The 16,475-nt window shown below is 49.2% G+C and overlaps 1 protein-coding gene and 1 long non-coding RNA gene across 2 annotated transcripts; one reads left to right on the top strand and one right to left on the bottom strand.

Moving 5' to 3' along the window:
- Positions 1–1,858: 1,858 nt before the first annotated feature.
- LOC138923310 (uncharacterized) lies at positions 1,859–6,866 on the bottom strand. The gene is made up of 4 exons (XR_011436790.1): positions 6,524–6,866; positions 4,457–4,715; positions 3,507–3,571; positions 1,859–3,081 (listed from the first exon to the last, which is right to left on the bottom strand). It is a non-coding gene; the product is annotated as an uncharacterized lncRNA (long non-coding RNA).
- Positions 6,867–6,966: 100 nt separating this feature from the next.
- On the top strand, positions 6,967–9,525 carry FRAT1 (FRAT regulator of WNT signaling pathway 1). The gene has a single exon (XM_023641568.2). The coding sequence runs from the start codon at positions 7,131–7,133 to the stop codon at positions 7,965–7,967; it is 837 nt and encodes a 278-aa protein (XP_023497336.1). The 5' UTR covers positions 6,967–7,130; the 3' UTR covers positions 7,968–9,525.
- Positions 9,526–16,475: the final 6,950 nt, after the last annotated feature.

The raw sequence follows: 16,475 nt of genomic DNA, 5'->3' as shown, positions 1-16,475 counted from the left end.
GGCCCAATACAAAATACATATATGTAAATGCATAAAACACCTTTGAAAACAATACACAAGAAATGATAGGACAGTTTGCCTCCAGGGAGGGGACTTGGGTGGCTGGGAACAGGGATGGGGAAGGACTTTCGTTTCACACATTCTGACCTTTAAAATTTTGAACCATGTGGCTGTATTATCTATTCAAATAAATAAAACTAGAATTAAAAAGAAATACTGAATTATGCCACCCAACCATGAGTCTCCTGATTCCCAGTTCTGTCCATACCACTGCCGTCTCATGCATGCAGGCATGAAGCCTCTGCAGATCTGAGACGCCTTCCCATAACGCCCACAGCCAATCACTCTGCAAGTCTGAGCTACTTTTCCATTCCCACTGCCATCCGTTTGGCAAGGAGGGGTGCAGTTATTTCTGCAGAACCAGAAATGGGAGCACTGGCTGCATCCGCCTATGTGGGGTCATCCCGATAGTCTCTGCGGAGATATAGTCCCCACATGGCCATTTTTTACTTATGATCAACATACAATGAGGGGTTTGTGGGCCCCTTGTCTTTCCATCTCTTCATTTTTTATTCCTGTTCTAATGGTAGATCTGGCTGGGCCCAGCACAACCCGACATCCATCAGAGAGGCTCTCAGCTCTTCAGTTTTTCCAACGATTCTCAGAACTACCCAAGAACTTTTAATAAATTTCTCCATGGCTTATACATTTTAAACAACTGCTCAAAACTACTTGCATCAGTTTCCTTGGATTGCTGGGTGCCTTAAAACAACCAGATCGATTCTCTCACAGTTTTGGAGGCCAGGAGTCTGAGATCAAGGTGTCAGTTAGCCACAGTGGGTTCCTTCTTGGAGACTCAGAGGGAGAAGCTGTTCCACGCTCTCTCTTAGTCTCCTGTGATTGCTGGCAATCCTTGGTGTTCCATGGTGTGTGACAGCATCACTCCAATCTCTGCTTCTGTCAACACATGGCCTTCTCCCATGTGTCTGTGTCCAAATTTCCCTCTTTTCACTGCATTAGGGCCCACCCTAATCCAACTTGACCTCGCCTTAACTTGATTATATCTGCAAAGACCCTATTTCCAAATAAGGTCACATTCACAGATTGGGGACAGTGGGGGGACTCAGTACACTACTCAGGAATCCACCTTTGGGGCTGCATCCCTCTGAACCTCCTCGCCAACCTGAGTCCTTTCTACTTTTATAAGTGGCAGAATATTCCACACAGCTGCATCAGCATTAGCCCCAAGCCGTCTACCCAGCTTCACTGTGGAAGTACAGCCCCAGCTCTTCCTAGCACCCTGTTTACCCAGGGGCTGGTTATCTTTCCCACCCTATCAGCAGCCTCAAGACATTTTCACCTTGGGCCTTCTGGGTTTCTAGTTTCCTCAGCTGCTAGTCCACTGAGAGCTGTTTAATATCTCGTTAGCACCTCTTTGCATCTCAGTGTGAATCCGCTAATGTCTTAAATTCTCTCAGTACAGGTCCCTCCTCCCAACCAGCCCAGCTCCGAGAGGCTCCGAGTCTGGGCGCTGGGAGGCAACAAAGGGCCTGGGAAAGGGGCGAGCCTGTGTCTGCCTCGCTGCTTCCGAGGCCCATCACTCGGGGCTGCTGCTGGTCTCTAAAACAGGGCCAACCCTTATTCCTGACCTACAGCTTGAAGTCCTCCACAGAGGGCAAGAAGTTAGTGAACCGCAGCCGACTGTCTACACCGTTCCAACACTGGAGGACGAGGCTAGGCAATGCGCCTGTAGGGCAAGAGGCAACCTGCCAGCAGGGGGTACACTTCCTCTCTGAGTCCCCCGTGCCCTGGGCAGTTCTAAAGGAAGCCGTAAAATGAATCACCCCTTTTCTGTGGCTTATTTTTTCTAACATTTTATTCTGACAATTTTCAAACAACAAAATGGAAAGAATTTGACAGTGAACACCCTATTACCCAGCACCTAGAGTCTACCGGGTTCTACCACGGGTGGTTTTTAACATTTAAAATTGGAGATATACTTCACACAACATAAGCTTCACTTCAAAGTGAATTTGAAAGCGTACACGTAAGTGGTTTTTAGTATATTCACTATGGTGTGAGAACTTCACCGCTATCTAATTCTGAAACTGGTAAACAATTAGCCATGGTTGATTAGGTAGCTAGTAACTAAAGTGTTTTTCTTTTTTGCAATTACTGATTATAGCTTTTACTTGTTCATTCACCCATTGTGCTGCTTAGGCAATATACTAACCAACTCCCACTAGGTTCCTATAGATAACATCTCACTGGCGCCTGGGTCACCATGGTAAGGGATGTTTGAGCTGTTTTTCAGGAATTAGGACCCCTTGTCCAGTCCAGGCAAGTTGAGACCACCAAGCCATCAACTGGGCCCATGCAGATGCCCCATAAGTGACCTTTTGACATCAAGAGGCTAAATTCTCCACCCTCAGATCATGCTAATGTGGCCATTTTGTGAACGTGTGTCCTATGAAGAAGCATGAAGTTTGATTACACTTGCACAGATCATCAATTACCTCACCTCTCCTCACCTCCAGTCATCTATCTCCACACTTCACACCACCTTGCCTCCCTACCCCATAGGTATCCCTGAGCCCCCATTTTCTAGGAGGCAGATTTGAGACTCTTGTTCTCCTGCTTCCTCGCTTGACTGCCTTGTGATTAAACCCTCTCTCTGCTGCAATCTCATCGTCTCAGAGATTGGCTTTCTGGGGACGTCAGAAATGAACCTGGTTCAGTAACAATTCCAGAACATTTCCATCAGCCCAAAAGAAACTCCCTACCCATTAGCACTTAGTCTTAATTCCCCTCTTCTCCTATCTTCTAGCAACCACTAATTTACTTTCTGTCTCTATAGATTTGTCTATTCTGGACCTTTCATATAAATGGAATCATACAATACGTGGCCTCTCGTGTCTGGTTTCTTTCGTTTAGCATGATGTCTTCAAGGTTCATCCATGTTGTAGCATGTGTCAGTTCTTCATTCCTTTCTATGGTGAATAATATTCCATTGTATGACCAGACTGCATTGTTTTCTTCCATTCATCAACTGGCAGACAGTTGAGTTGTTCCACTTTTTGGCTGTTATGAATAACACCGCTATGAACATTTGTGTACAAATTTTTGTGTGAACATGTGTTTTCAATTCTCTCAGGTATATACCTAGGTATGGGATTGCTAGGTCATACAGTAACAATAGTATCTTACTATACATGCTTTATCATATATCTACTTGTCTTAATCATCCTTCTATTAATATATTATCCATCTCACATTTTTGTGTACTTGAAAATAAATTGCAAACATCAGTATGAAGCCAGGTACCTGAGGGTTACTGAAAATATTCAATAAGACCTTTTGACCTGGGTCCCCACACACACATAGATTAAAAGAAGTTAATCTTGTCAATTTGCTGTTTTCTTGTTTAACTTTAGAGATGACTCAAGGGTCACAAGGATTTATGAGCTTGTTTTACAGAAGAAAGAGAATGCCTTCAAGAAACTTACATCACCAGATAACCAGCCTCCAGCTACACCTTGATGCCCAGAAGTCAGAATGCCCAAGGGCTTATCTGGAGGGAAAGAAACAAGATTACCCCTTTGTTTCTCTGAAACTCCTCCTGCCAAGCCTCTTAGCTCTATAAAATGCCTGCTTTCTTCTCTTATTAAGGCAGATTTAGAGCCAGCCCTGATGCCCCAGTGGTTAAACTTTAGCATGCTCCACTTTGGTGTCCTGGGTTCAGTTCCTGGGTGCGGAACCACACCATTGGTCTTTCAGTAGCCATGCTGTGTCAGCAGCTCACATAGGAGAACTAGAAGGACTTACAACTAGAATATACAACTATGTCCTGGGGCTTTGGGGAGAAAAAAACAAAAGAAGGCAGATTTGAGAGAACCTATCCTCCCAGCTTCTCATTTTGGCCAATTTGATTAAACCTTTCTCCAACTCTAAACACTGATGTCTCAATGATTGGCTTACTGTACGCTGGGCACATGAATTTGAGATTAAGAGATTTGGTATCAAGTACAGTTCATTCCTAAATTCATAGCATGTCTCTTAACCAGAATTCAATATTTGTTTATAGTTTTTTCTTTTCATGTAAAACTTACATACAATGAAATCTAAGTGTACAACTGAATGAGGTTTTTTGAGTGTGTGAGGAAGATTAGCCCTGAGCTAACATCTGTGCCCATCTTCCTCTAATTTACATGTGGGACACCTGCCACAGCATGGCCTGATGAGCAGTGCATAGGTCTGCACCCACGATCTGAACCAGCAAACCCCGGGCTGCTGAAGCAGAGCACTCAAACTTAACCGCTACACCACCAGGCTAACCCCAATTCAATGAGTTTTAATATGTGCACACACCTAAGAAATGCAAATGAAGATATCAAGATAAAGAACAGTACCACCACCTCCTAAAGTTCCTTCAAGCCTCTTCTAAGTCAGCCCTTACCCTCATCCCACTCCACTCTCTCCAAAGGCAATCAGTCTTCTGATTTTTTTCCCCACATAAATTGATTTTGCCTGTTCTGGAACTTCATATAAGCAGAATCATATGGTAGGTGCTCTTTTCCGTCTGGCTTCTCTGACTTGACATTCTGTTTTTGAGATTCATCCATGTTACTGCATGTGGCAATACTCCAGTCCTTTTTGTTGTTGAAGAGTATGCTGTCGTCATCATCATATGAATATGCCATAGCTTATCCATTCACCTGTTGATAAACACTTGAACTGTTTCCAGTTTACAGCTTTTATGACAAAGCTGCTATGATCATCTGCTAAAGGCCTTGAGGTAGACCTCTGCTTTTATTTCTCTTGGGTAAATATCTAGGATTGGAACTGTATTATAGAATGGGTGTATGTTTAGTTTTGTAAGGAATTGCCAGAACTTTCCCCAAAGTGGTTGTACCATTTTTCATGCTCACAATGATGTATGAGACTTACAAATTTTGAGCCAAAGAATAAAAACACAAATTGCAAAGTTCTACTAATTATTTTCATCTTAAATTTTTAAATAATTAGGTTGAGAATATTCTAGCTCATAAATGGCTGCCTTGATCATACTCTCAAATGAACAATGATTTAAAACAAGGGGATGCCTTAAATTTACACAATGTTATATGCCAAACATGTTTCAACTGAGAAATAAATAAATAAAATGAGGGGATGACCTTTTCATGATAAAAAACACTCAACAAACCAGGAATAGATGGGTACATCCTCAACCTGATAAAGGTCATCTACGAAAACCCACAGCCAACACCATACTCAATGGTGAATGAATGAATGCTTTCCCCTAAGATCAGGAACAAGGCAAGGATGTCTGCTCTCACCACTTCTATTCAATACTGTTCTAGACGTTCTAGCCAGGGCAATCAGGCAAGAAAAATAAAAGACATCCAGATCAGAATGGAAAAAGTAAAACTATCTCTATTTGTAGATGATGTTATCTTATATATGTAGAAAATTCTAAGGAATCCACTAAAATGAGGTGATGAATTTTATGACACACTGTAGAAGTCCCATTTCCAACATTTAAAAACTCATTTGCTTTCTTTAAACTGCCTCTTCTTTATTCTCATATTCTTCCCTCCACACTTGACAAAAATAAGCCCAATTCTTTTTTTTAACAAGTTCCCACCTGTTCCCTCCATCCCATCCCTCCCTAAAGGTTTGCTCCAGTAATTATCATCCTTGGAACTGCCCACCAAGCGCCTGTTCCCACTTATCTGGATACCAGGCTCCAGTCTCTTCCTCCTGCACTCCCTTGCCAATCCAGCTGCTCTCCTGTTCGGTATTTTAAAGTAGCTCCCTGCCGCCTGGCTTCTGTGTTTGTGTGCGCTTTGTGGCTAATTTTTAAAACAGCTTTTTGGACGTATAAGTCACATATAAAACTCACTCATTTTAAGTGGACATTCAACGATTTTTATTAAATTTACTGAGTTGTCCAACCACCACCGTAACGGGGGTTTTGAATATTTCCATCACTCTGATAATATCCCTCCCCTGGTTGGCTTGTAAAGGCTGGTCCACCAAGTCTACCTACAAACATAGTGTTTGGAAGTCAGGGCTGAATAAAGGTCTAAAACCTCGAGGCAACAAGACAGTAAAGGATCATTTTTCTGCTCCTCCTTTTAAAAAATGAAGTCATGGTTAATCATTAAGCCAACCCTGATATTTTGAAGGGTTAAAGCTGACCCATATCTCCATTTCTATCCATCGGCTCACTATTTCCCTCTCCTGCTACCCCCTCAGAGAGGACACTCCCTTACTGGGCTGAGACATTCTTCTTAAAAGAACTTTCTAGCGCACAGCCCCTCCCAAGACTAGCGACCTCCTCTTGTCCAGTAATGCCATCCCCAATTCAGGCCCCCACATACCCATGCTCCTGAGGAAGAAACCTTAATCTGTGGCCTCTCTGCCAATTCCAGCTCCGCCACCCCCATCACACCACAGAGGCCCCTTCTTCCTTTCCATCCCTGGCAGCATCGTTTCTCTAAGCTCCAGAAAAAAACCTAACCTGACTCTTTCTCCTCTCCATCCTCGCCTCAGCCACCTGGTCATCACTTCCCGGACGCTGGCACCAGGACCTTAGCGCCAATGCCAAAATCATACCAGCAGAAGAGCCTAGAGAAGGGGAGCCTGTGGGTGTGTGGGTGTAAGTGTGTGTGCTCGTGTGTGGAAGAAACCAACAGAGTCCACGCCGGTGTTCATCTTCTGAAAATGCCAATCACGCCCGGCTAAGAGAGCGAGGATCAGCTCCCCAGTGCGCCCCCGGAGAGAGCATTCAGGGCCGCGGAGCTTAGAGGGAGCAACGCTTCAACCTGGACCCCGGCCCAGCTGGCACCCCTCCCCGCAACCGCAGAGCTCACCCCCACCCCGGCGCGGTGGTCGGGCCCGGCGGCGACGTCACCCATTGTTTACAAATCAACCGGAGCCGGTAGGATTCCGGCTCCCGCGGCTGCAGGCGCGCGGCGCGAGTGCCCGGCGGGTTGCGGCTTCCGCGTCCGCCCCGGCCCGGCCCCGGCTCTCGCACCGCGCCCGGCTCCGCTGCGGCCCACCGAGCCCCGCACGCAGCCGAGCCGCCAGCAACGCCCGCAGAGCTCCGGGTGCCCGGGCGGGGGACCATGCCGTGCCGGAGGGAGGAGGAAGAGGAAGCGGAGGGGGAGGAGGAGGAGGAGGACGACGACGACAGCCTCCTCCTGCTGGAGCAGTCGGTGACGCTGGGCGGCTCGGGCGAGGTGGACCGGCTGGTGGCCCAGATCGGCGAGACGCTGCAGCTGGACGCGGCGCAGGACAGCCCGGCCTCCCCGTGCGCGCCCCCGGGGCCGCCGCTGCAGCCCCCGCGGCCCCCGGCGGCGGTGCGGGCGGACAAGGCCCGGTCCCCGGGGCTGCCGCTGCTTCTGTCGCCGGCGCCGGCCGAGGCGGGGGTCCCGGCGCCCCCGGGGGCCCTGCGCTGCGCCCTCGGGGATCGCGGTCGCGTGCGGGGCAGGGCTGCGCCCTACTTTGTGGCCGAGCTCGCCGCAGGTCCCTCCGCGCTGTCCCCACTACCCCCTCAGCCTGGCCTCGGTGGGCCTTCGGGAGGCGACAAGCAGGGCGCCCCGCAGCCGCTCTCGGGCCCGTGCCGGCGAGGATGGATGCGGGGCTCCGCCGCCTCCCGCCGCCTGCAGCAGCGACGCGGGCCTCAGCCCGAAGCCCACACCGGCGACGACGACCCGCACCGGCTCCTGCAGCAGCTCGTGCTCTCGGGGAACCTCATCAAGGAGGCTGTACGGAGGCTTCATTCGCGACGGCTGCAGTTACGCGCAAAGCTTCCCCAACGCCAGCTCCTGGAGCCTCTGTCGGCCCCAGTCTATGAGCCGCCTTCGCCCCGCAGCCCTCGCGCGGCCTGCAGCGACCCTGGCGCGTCCGGCAGGAGGGCACAGCTCAGAACTGGCGACAGTGTTCTTGTCCCTGGTAGCTAACGCCACGGGAGTGGCCACAGCGCCAGCCTCTGCCTGGAGGGCAAGGGGTTCCCCTGAGGGCTCTATCCCTACTCAGACTGGTGAAGTCGTGATTTGGAAGCGAGAAAATAAGCTTATGAAGACCAGGAATCGAAAAATCTAGAACATTTTTGCGGGGAACTGAGGTCGAGGGTCCCGATGTGTTGGAAAAACAGGACTTGGGTGGCCCCACTTAAGGCACATGAGAGAGCGCACCCCAAGCTCACAGTCAGTAGGACTTCTTATTTGGCGTGATCAGTCCTGGCGGCGCAGCGTGCAGTTCCACGCAGCCTCTCAGGGCCCTCCAGCCCGGCGACCATGTGGCCACAGTCTGCGCCTCTCAGGATCGCCGAGCGTCTGAAGGACGAGGATGATCCCGGTTACTTGCTTTACCTTTTCAGGGCTGGTTCCTCATCCACATTGAGGGAGAACATGAGTAGACGATCATTTCAGGGAGTACCTCAAACTATAGACTTGAAAATTTACGACACTCAGAAAAACCCAGCTCGTGTCCTTTGGGGTGCTGGTTCTTAATATAAAACATGCAGTACCATGAAGGGACCTTTTTGGGAGTTGAATAGGAGTAACCTTTTCTCTGTCCCCGCTCTGCAACTGGCTGCAGTTCTCAGAGTGGCAGGGGAAAGCGGTGCGCCCCGGATGCTGATGCGAGCCGGGGGCGGGCGGTGCTGGGAAAAGTAGGGTAAGGCGCCAAGTGAAGCCTCTGTCCTCTCTAAAGTATTTTCACAGCCAGCTGTCCCTCCTCGGGTTCAAGGTCATTGTTTCCTGGGCGCACACGGGATTGCGGGGCTCCAGCAGGGTAGAAGAGTTGCCCGGTTGTGCCTCTACTCGGAGAAGAGCGCGGTGTTTTGCAGGGCTGGAGTCTCCTGAGGACACGCGCACCGCCACCACCGCGGGTGTAGAGAAGGCGGGGACGTGCCGGGCGCCGGTGCCTCCAGCGGGCGGCCGCACCCCGGGCTTTCATGGAAGCTGTCCTGAGACCTGGCCTCGGATCCCCCCCCTCTCCCCCTCGGCCCTGCTGCTCTACTCAAGCGGGTGGCGCTGGCGCTCCTGGGGCCCCAACCTGGGGGCTGGGGAGACGCCACGTGACTGGCACTCCAGGGAGGCACAGCCTCGCACAGCAGCTTATAATGGGCTCTCCAGGGCCGTTTGCAATAACAGCTGCAATTCCCTGGATAGACGGAGTTGGTTTCCTCCCTTTGCCCCACCCCCAGCCATGCCAGCTCGCCTTTGTAAGTGAAGGAAACCGCGTAGAAAACGTGACCGTCCAAATGGAGAAGCTGCAGGCTTTGCCATTGTGAACGGTGGTGAAGTGCTTGTAACATACTGTTCACACCCTCTGAGGGATCTAAGGCCGTTTTGTTGGTGTTTTGGTTTTATAAGATTCAATGGCTTGTTCATCCAGTTGCGGCTATTGACATATCTACACTTCGCACCGGAGTGTCTGGAATTGTGGCTGTCCTGATTATAGGATTTTAACTTAACTGAAATATCTGTTTTTAATAAATGTGTTGGGTTTGGGGTTTGGTTTTATTTTATACTTGCCGTCGGTGGGAAAGATGCACAGAACACATTTCTCTGATCTCCATAAACATGAAAACACTTGAAATCCTTGTCAGCCCGGCTTGTGGATGGTAATTAGAGCGCCTTTGTGTCTGAGCAGCTCACTAGTTAGACAGGGTCTTCGCGGCTGGGTGTGTATTGGTGCTGGCATGAAATTAAATGAAAGTGAAGTCAGATTTTGGACCAGTCCCATTCTCTAAAACCTCAGAGCCTTTTGGATTACTAGTCGGTGATGGAGATGTTTTATGAAGCTGCCTCTGTTTTAGCAAAGGCTATCAGAGCAGTCAGTCACTACAGACCAGGAGGCTTGCCACTATTTCTTTCTTTCTTTCTACTGTGGTCATTAAGCGGACTTGTTCCACAAGGTGGCCCTTTAGGCTAGGGCAGCTCTTGGTTAGGGGCTGCTTAGGATGCAAAACTGCAGTAGGAAAGCTGGCTGGGAGTGTATAAAGGACTGCTCTCTCTGCCCTTGGCATGTCTGCTGCCATTCTCTCTCCAAGCAGTGACGTAACAGTGCATCTCTATCCCTCCTGTTCTGAGTTCTCTCAGTCTGTGGCCTCCAGGAAAGAGCCACGCTGGGCGACAGGGTATCCAGGGTTCAAGTCCAGTTATTAAATGGGGACCTTGGACAGGTTGCTCAACCTCTATGTCCTTCGGTTTCCCCATCTGTACCACAGATGAGAAGTCAGATGATGAAAGGAAGGGTTCATGGTGACTGGCACGTACTGGAGATGAACAGTCCCTAGTCCCTGCCCCTTCCTTCCCTGGATCATCGGTCCCTTAGTAGCCAAGCGGCAGGGTCCTCAATTTCTCATGAAACAAGGGCATGCCACGATCCCAGAAATGCTTTCTGGATTGAGTGCTATGGGATTTAGAGTCCTGATTTTCTAACTCCCTTTTCGACTCAGTGTCTGTTGTCTATACCTCCCGGTTCTCTCAAATACACACACAGACCTTGATGGTCTCTGAAAAGTACTCCCAGAACACACCAAACCAGCCATTTCCCACAAGCTGCTGAGAGAGGGTTGTGGCAGGCTCAGTCCAGTGCCACCCAGCAAGGGAAGGGGGATTACGGAGGCTCTAACACAAACTGAGGAAGGGGAGCCTCCAACAGTGCAGTAGGCTACCAACTCTGGGCGCTGAGCAGGAGGAAAGTGGTCAGGTGCTGACTTCCCCATCATTGGAGTAGCGCTGAGGTCCTCAGCCCCGCGTCTTAGTAGAGGTGGGATTTCCTGGAGATCAAAAGGTTAGGAGTAAGCCAGGGCCAAATTGACCATGATTCAATGCCACCAACTGTGCTGGCTTCTTGTAATGATTGGTTAAGCCTAGAGCCAACCATAGGGCTCAGGCAGGACAACCCCCCTCTTTAAAAAAAGGAAGATGGAGAAAACTAATGCCCACCATCAGGCACTTTAAATGCACTACAACCCTATAATTGCCCCTCTTTTTAAAAATCCTGCAAGGTCTTACTAGTCACCCCAAAATCCTTTTCTGGAATGTCAAGGTTTACATAAATGAATTTTTTAAGATTATTAGACCATTTTATAGGTGCAAAAATAGTCCAGGAATGGGGCAAGGCAGAGTGACCTACCAAAGTCATTTATGAAGTCAAAGGCTTAACAGAGTTGAGAACCCAGGTCTCTGGGCTCCTAGTTCAGGCCTCTTTCCAGTCGCCTGATAGCATCATACGTAGTCCAACCTCACACGTGTGCTACAATGTGAACAATAGCCCTGCAGCTGTCCAGCGGGGGGAAATCGTGCCCCAGCTCCCTAGGCTGAGCCAGGGAAAGCCAGGGATGCTGTAACCATCTTCTTAGAAAATGTTCAGCATCCTGTGAAGACAGCTGGCCACAGCAAATGGTCTGGGTGAGATAAAAGACCAAAGCTATAAGCTCAATGAAAAAAATATAAACTAAAACACAGGAATTGGCAAATAATGAGTGATTTGGAGAAAAGAAAGCCACACCTCACAGAGAACTCCAGTCTGCCACCCCAAGATTTCATTCGAAATTAGGCATTAATGCTACTCTATTTGGATCCAATTTTTACCCTTTTTTTGCTCTTTCCTTTTCCAGCTCAGAAGCAGAAACATGGAGCGAAGATCAGACACCACTTTCCTATCCAGCAAAGTCTGTGTCCAACCTTGTGATCCCTTCTTTCCAATCAGGAAAGAGTTACCTTGGCAACCAAATTACTAACTCACTCAATTAGCTCCCCGCTCTTCCACCAGTGCTCAGTAATCACAGAATGTCAGCCCGGGGAGAGCTCAGCCTTTGGAGGTCTAGTGCTATGCCTCGTTTAGACACGGAAGCCCAGAGAGGTTTCCCTCTGAGACGCACTCCATTTGAATGCCATGAAGGCTGGTGCAGGCAAAGGGGCAGAAACTCTCCCATGCTGCGCTTCCTCCTGGTTTCCATCCTCACCTGAAGTGACCTGGCCATAACGGTGTTTCCAAGGAGGCAGAGTAGATAAAGAGTGGGCTCTGCAGGCAGCCCGCCATTGCTAGCTGTGTGATTTGGGACAGTGTCCTCAACCTCAATAATCTCAATTAACTCATCTGCAAAATGGGGATTAGAGTAGAGCCAACCTTGAAGAATTTGGTGAAGATTAAAGTAGATCATGTATAGGAAGCAAATAATAAAACATCGCTCCTGGAAGCTATTGCATGAAGGCCACTACTTAAGTCTTTTGTGGAAATTCTTACCTCTTAATGACTTTTATCTATTTCTTTTTTCTTTTAAAGATTTTATTTTTCCTTTTTCTCCTCAAAGACCCCCAGTACATAGTTGTGTATTTTTAATTGTGAGTCCTTCTAGTTGTGGCATGTGGGATGCTGCCTCAGCATGGCTTGATGAGCGGTGCCATGTCCACGCCCAGGATTTGAACTGGCGAAACCCTGGGCCACCAAAGAGAAGCACGCAAACATAACCATTCGGCCACGGGGCCGGCCCTGACTTTTATCTATTTCTTAAAAGGCAAAAACCTGTTTCCTCTGAAGACAAGACTAGTGGGTCTAGTCTTCTAGCTGTGCCACCGGGCTGGCCCCCCTGTATTTTGCATATGGGACACCTCCACAGCATGGCCACCAATGAGTGGTGTAGGTCTGTGCTCAGGACCCAAACCCTGGCCACCAATGCAGAGCACACTAAACTTAACCACTAGGCCACGGGGCTGGCCCCAAGACTAGTTTCTTTTTTCTTTTCTTTTTGAGGAAGATTAGCCCTGAGCTAACATCTGCTGCCAATCCTCCTCTTTTTGCTGAGGAAGATTGGCCCTGAGCTAACATCCGTGCCCATCTTCCTCTACTGTATATGTGGGATGCCCACCACAGCATGGCTTGACAAGTGGTACGTAGGCCCACACCCAGGATCTGAACCGGTGAACCCTGGGCCGCCTAAACGAAATGTGAGAACTTAACTGCTATGCCATGAGGCCGGCCTCCAAGACTAGTTTCTTGATTATGTACTCCTGTTGTATAGGGAAGTGCAGAGGAAGGGAATAACCAATCTAGAAGAGGTTTACTCGCAAAAAGGTGGAGGTCCCTTTCAAGCCAAACGTTGAAAGCAGCTCAGGATTGGGGCTGGTAGAGAAGGGGCAGCAGGCAATGTGACAAAGTAGAGGGTTTGTGGGGAGAACAGCCTGGGGCCACAGCTCTTAACTCCCCCATTCCTATCAGAAAACCCCTCTCCTTCTAATTCAAATTCAGCGTTCGGCTGAAGTTCTGCTTCCCGTCCTGTCCTCTCCCGTCTATAATTTGTCCTGACAAAAGCGTGCAATTTCTTCACAGGAAGTGATCTTGGAGTGCATTTTGTTTTCACTCTTCATTTTATTTACTGTCATTACAGGGTTATCGCAGGGGCTCATATGTGAATGTCTTCTTTTCCCAAGGAGATTATTCTCTGATGACAGAGGAGTGACAAGATGAAGAGGATGTTTTAGGCAGATTATCAGGCAACATGGCATGGGGGATGGACTGAGGTTGAGGGGGAACCTTATGGTCAGCCAGATCGGTTGGACGGCTGTTACAGCATCCAGGCACCAGGTGATAAGGGCCTGGGCGGGAAGAGAGAGGAAAAGGCAAGAGGGGACGCGTTTCGAAAAGAAAATCCATAAGCCTCAGTACAGTGTCAGGTAGCGGTTAAAACGCTGGCTATGGAGCCAGACTGCCCGGGTCGCCATCCTGGCCCTTTCTTTAAAGCTCCTCCCTGGGACCTTGGGCAGGTCACTTCACCTCTCTAACTTCACGTTCTTCATCTGCGGAGTCCGGTGATAATCAAGTCCGTGCTTCATAGGGTTGTAAGGATTCGTTGAGCTAATGCTAGCAAAAATGCTCAGGCCACTGCCTGAAACAGAGCTGCATTTAGTAACAACTCCTGGGTATCGGCATTTAGTAAATATTTGCAGAGCAAACACATGGGGCAATTTCAACAGACTTGTGGAGGCTAAGAGAGTGCTTGGGGCATAGATGATGAATCGTGGCGCCTAGAAGTTTGAAGAAGAAGAGAAAGGAGGGACAGCACCTAGAAAGGGAAAACGGGGCCAAGGGAAGGATGTCCTCAACCAGGAGAGACCTACGCTGATCCAACTGTGGAGGGAGGACACGCAAAGGGAGAGACTGAAGGACAAGGCTCCTTGAGGAGGCGGGAAGCGATGGGGTGTCCAGTCTGGACAGGTTTGGAGAGCAGGCTTCAGGGCGGATTGTAGGGGTGGGTGTCCCGTGTGCCAGCGCCCTAAGTTACAAACTGTCCTTCCTCAGCAAGGCCAGAGACCCGAAGGCTGGCTGTTGAAACAACCTTGTATAACCCTTCATGCCTCGGATGGCTGGGTATGGTTCTCTTGTTTTCGTGCGAATGAATACTTCTTCTCTGTACCTTATGCTATGATAGACTGAAAACTAAATCTGATACCAGGCAGTTTATTTACTGCACCCCCTTATTAACTGACTCATAGGAGGTAAAACTCACACCCCCCCCAGCTGATAGGCTGTTGAGGCTGTCTGTTTCACTTATTGATTTGGGTGGGTTAAAAAACACAAGCTGGTTATCATTCATCTTGTTACCTTTGCCCTGCCTTTAGCCTGGTTCTTTTTTACTGTCTGAATTAGATTCCACACCTAATATGAGTGCAAAATGGTTTCCTGGGTTTTCCTGAAAATCTTCCCCGGGCACTGGAGTCATAATCACCCTTCTCCAGATGCACCATAAATAGTACTTTTCTTCAGCTAGGTTAGGGGAAGAACTCACAGTGTGGATGTTCAAAACATACTACTTGGGGCCGGCCCGGTGGTGCAGCGGTTAAGTTCACACATTCCGCTTCGGCAGCCGGGGTTCGCCAGTTCAGATCCCAGTGCGGACATGGCACCGCTTGTCAAGCCATGCTGTGGTAGGCGTCCCACATATAAAGCAGAGGAAGATGGGCACAAATGTCAGCTCAGGGCCAGTCTTCCTCACCAAAATGCAGAGGATTGGTGGCAGATGTTAGCTCAGGGCTAATCTTCCTCAAAAAAAAAAAAAATACTACTTGATGATGCTGATAAAGGGAGGTTGAATACCTTCAGTGCTCAAAAGAGATAGTGAAAGTCACTGAGCAGGATCTGATTCCTCATGCCCTAGACCTACCCACAGAGGATGTACACAGGGATAATATGGATAGGGCTCTGTGTGTCTGTTCAAGTGTGCACACCCATCCACGTGTGTAGACACACCCACACACCCACCATCCCTTACAGTCACCCTTCAGCATCCATTGGCTGCTTTTGGTTCCACTCTTACTTTCTGTCTGCTCCTTTTGTTTACTCTTCTTCCTCCCATAGGTTAATGAGTTGGTCTTTACAGAGTGCTCAGAACAGAGCCTGGCGCATGGTAAGGACTATGTACATTAGCTGGTGTTATTACTTCCCAACTGACGGCATTGCCCAGGCTCCATCCCCACCTCATAGCTCTAACTGCCAAATCTTTATCTTCAGCCCTGATCTCTCCTCCTACTCCTAGTCATTTATGAGGCACAAGGCTGATGTCCCTGTAACTTCCCACATGAAGCTCCTAAGCAACCCCTTCCCCACTACTGCATATACACACACACACACACACTCACTCAACCAGCTTCTCCCCTTCTGGGCTCAAGACTTGTAGAATGTTACCAGGAAAACCTAAGCCTCGGACCCTTCAGAAGATGGAGGTGTCTCAACTCTGCCCATGTCTGCACGCCCAGTTCTGTGCCCATCCACTCCAAGGGGCCAGGGATATCCCAGCCACAGTCATTCCTGAGCCAGGTACTAGGAACCGGCTGTCCCAAGCTGCAACACCTTGGACATGGCTATTGCCTCCTGGACACAGAGACACTTCCCCAGGCCCAGGGCCAGGACTAGGCTCTCTAACACCTTTGCAAATGACTGAGCAATAGCAGGAGCTGGGTTTCCTAAGGAAAGGCACGGGCAGGCTCAGACAGGGGACAGGAGGATGGACTTGAGCCATGAGTTCAGATCCTGCTCTGCCACTGCTAATTCCCACCTCTCCCCACTGTGAAGAGAGAAGTAACATCTCGTAAAAGGTGCCTGCTGGACTGCCCGCTCACAACAGGGCTGTTCCCTTTCCCTCTACTTTGCTTCTCAGGTCCTGTAGATCTTTTCTCCTTGTCTACAGTCACCATTCTAACTTCATTCCTGAGTGCTCTTCTGGCCTTGGTGCAGACCACAGGACATCTGCACTGCATGAAACCTCACCATCTTGGCCCTATGCCTTCATCTTACTTGATGAGACTTAAGGGTCTAAAAGCAGCAGCCATATGCCATTCGTTATCTGTGCCTCTCTCATGCAATTCCTATTATCTTATGTGAAGACCTCAGCCCCAAACCTGCTTCTGGGTTCTTCCAGGGTGTCTGAAACCCTGCCTCATCCCAGATCCCCAGCA

The sequence above is a fragment of the Equus caballus genome, chromosome 1, assembly GCF_041296265.1.
Source record: "Equus caballus isolate H_3958 breed thoroughbred chromosome 1, TB-T2T, whole genome shotgun sequence".
Lineage (NCBI taxonomy): Eukaryota > Metazoa > Chordata > Mammalia > Perissodactyla > Equidae > Equus > Equus caballus.
The sequence above is the reverse complement of the archived record's forward strand: the minus strand, read 5'-3'. Positions and strand labels throughout refer to the sequence as shown.

Excerpts from the sequence above, each read along its gene's own strand:
- FRAT1 (XM_023641568.2), top strand. The coding sequence starts at position 7,131 with ATGCCGTGCCGGAGGGAGGAGGAAGAGGAAGCGGAGGGGGAGGAGGAG.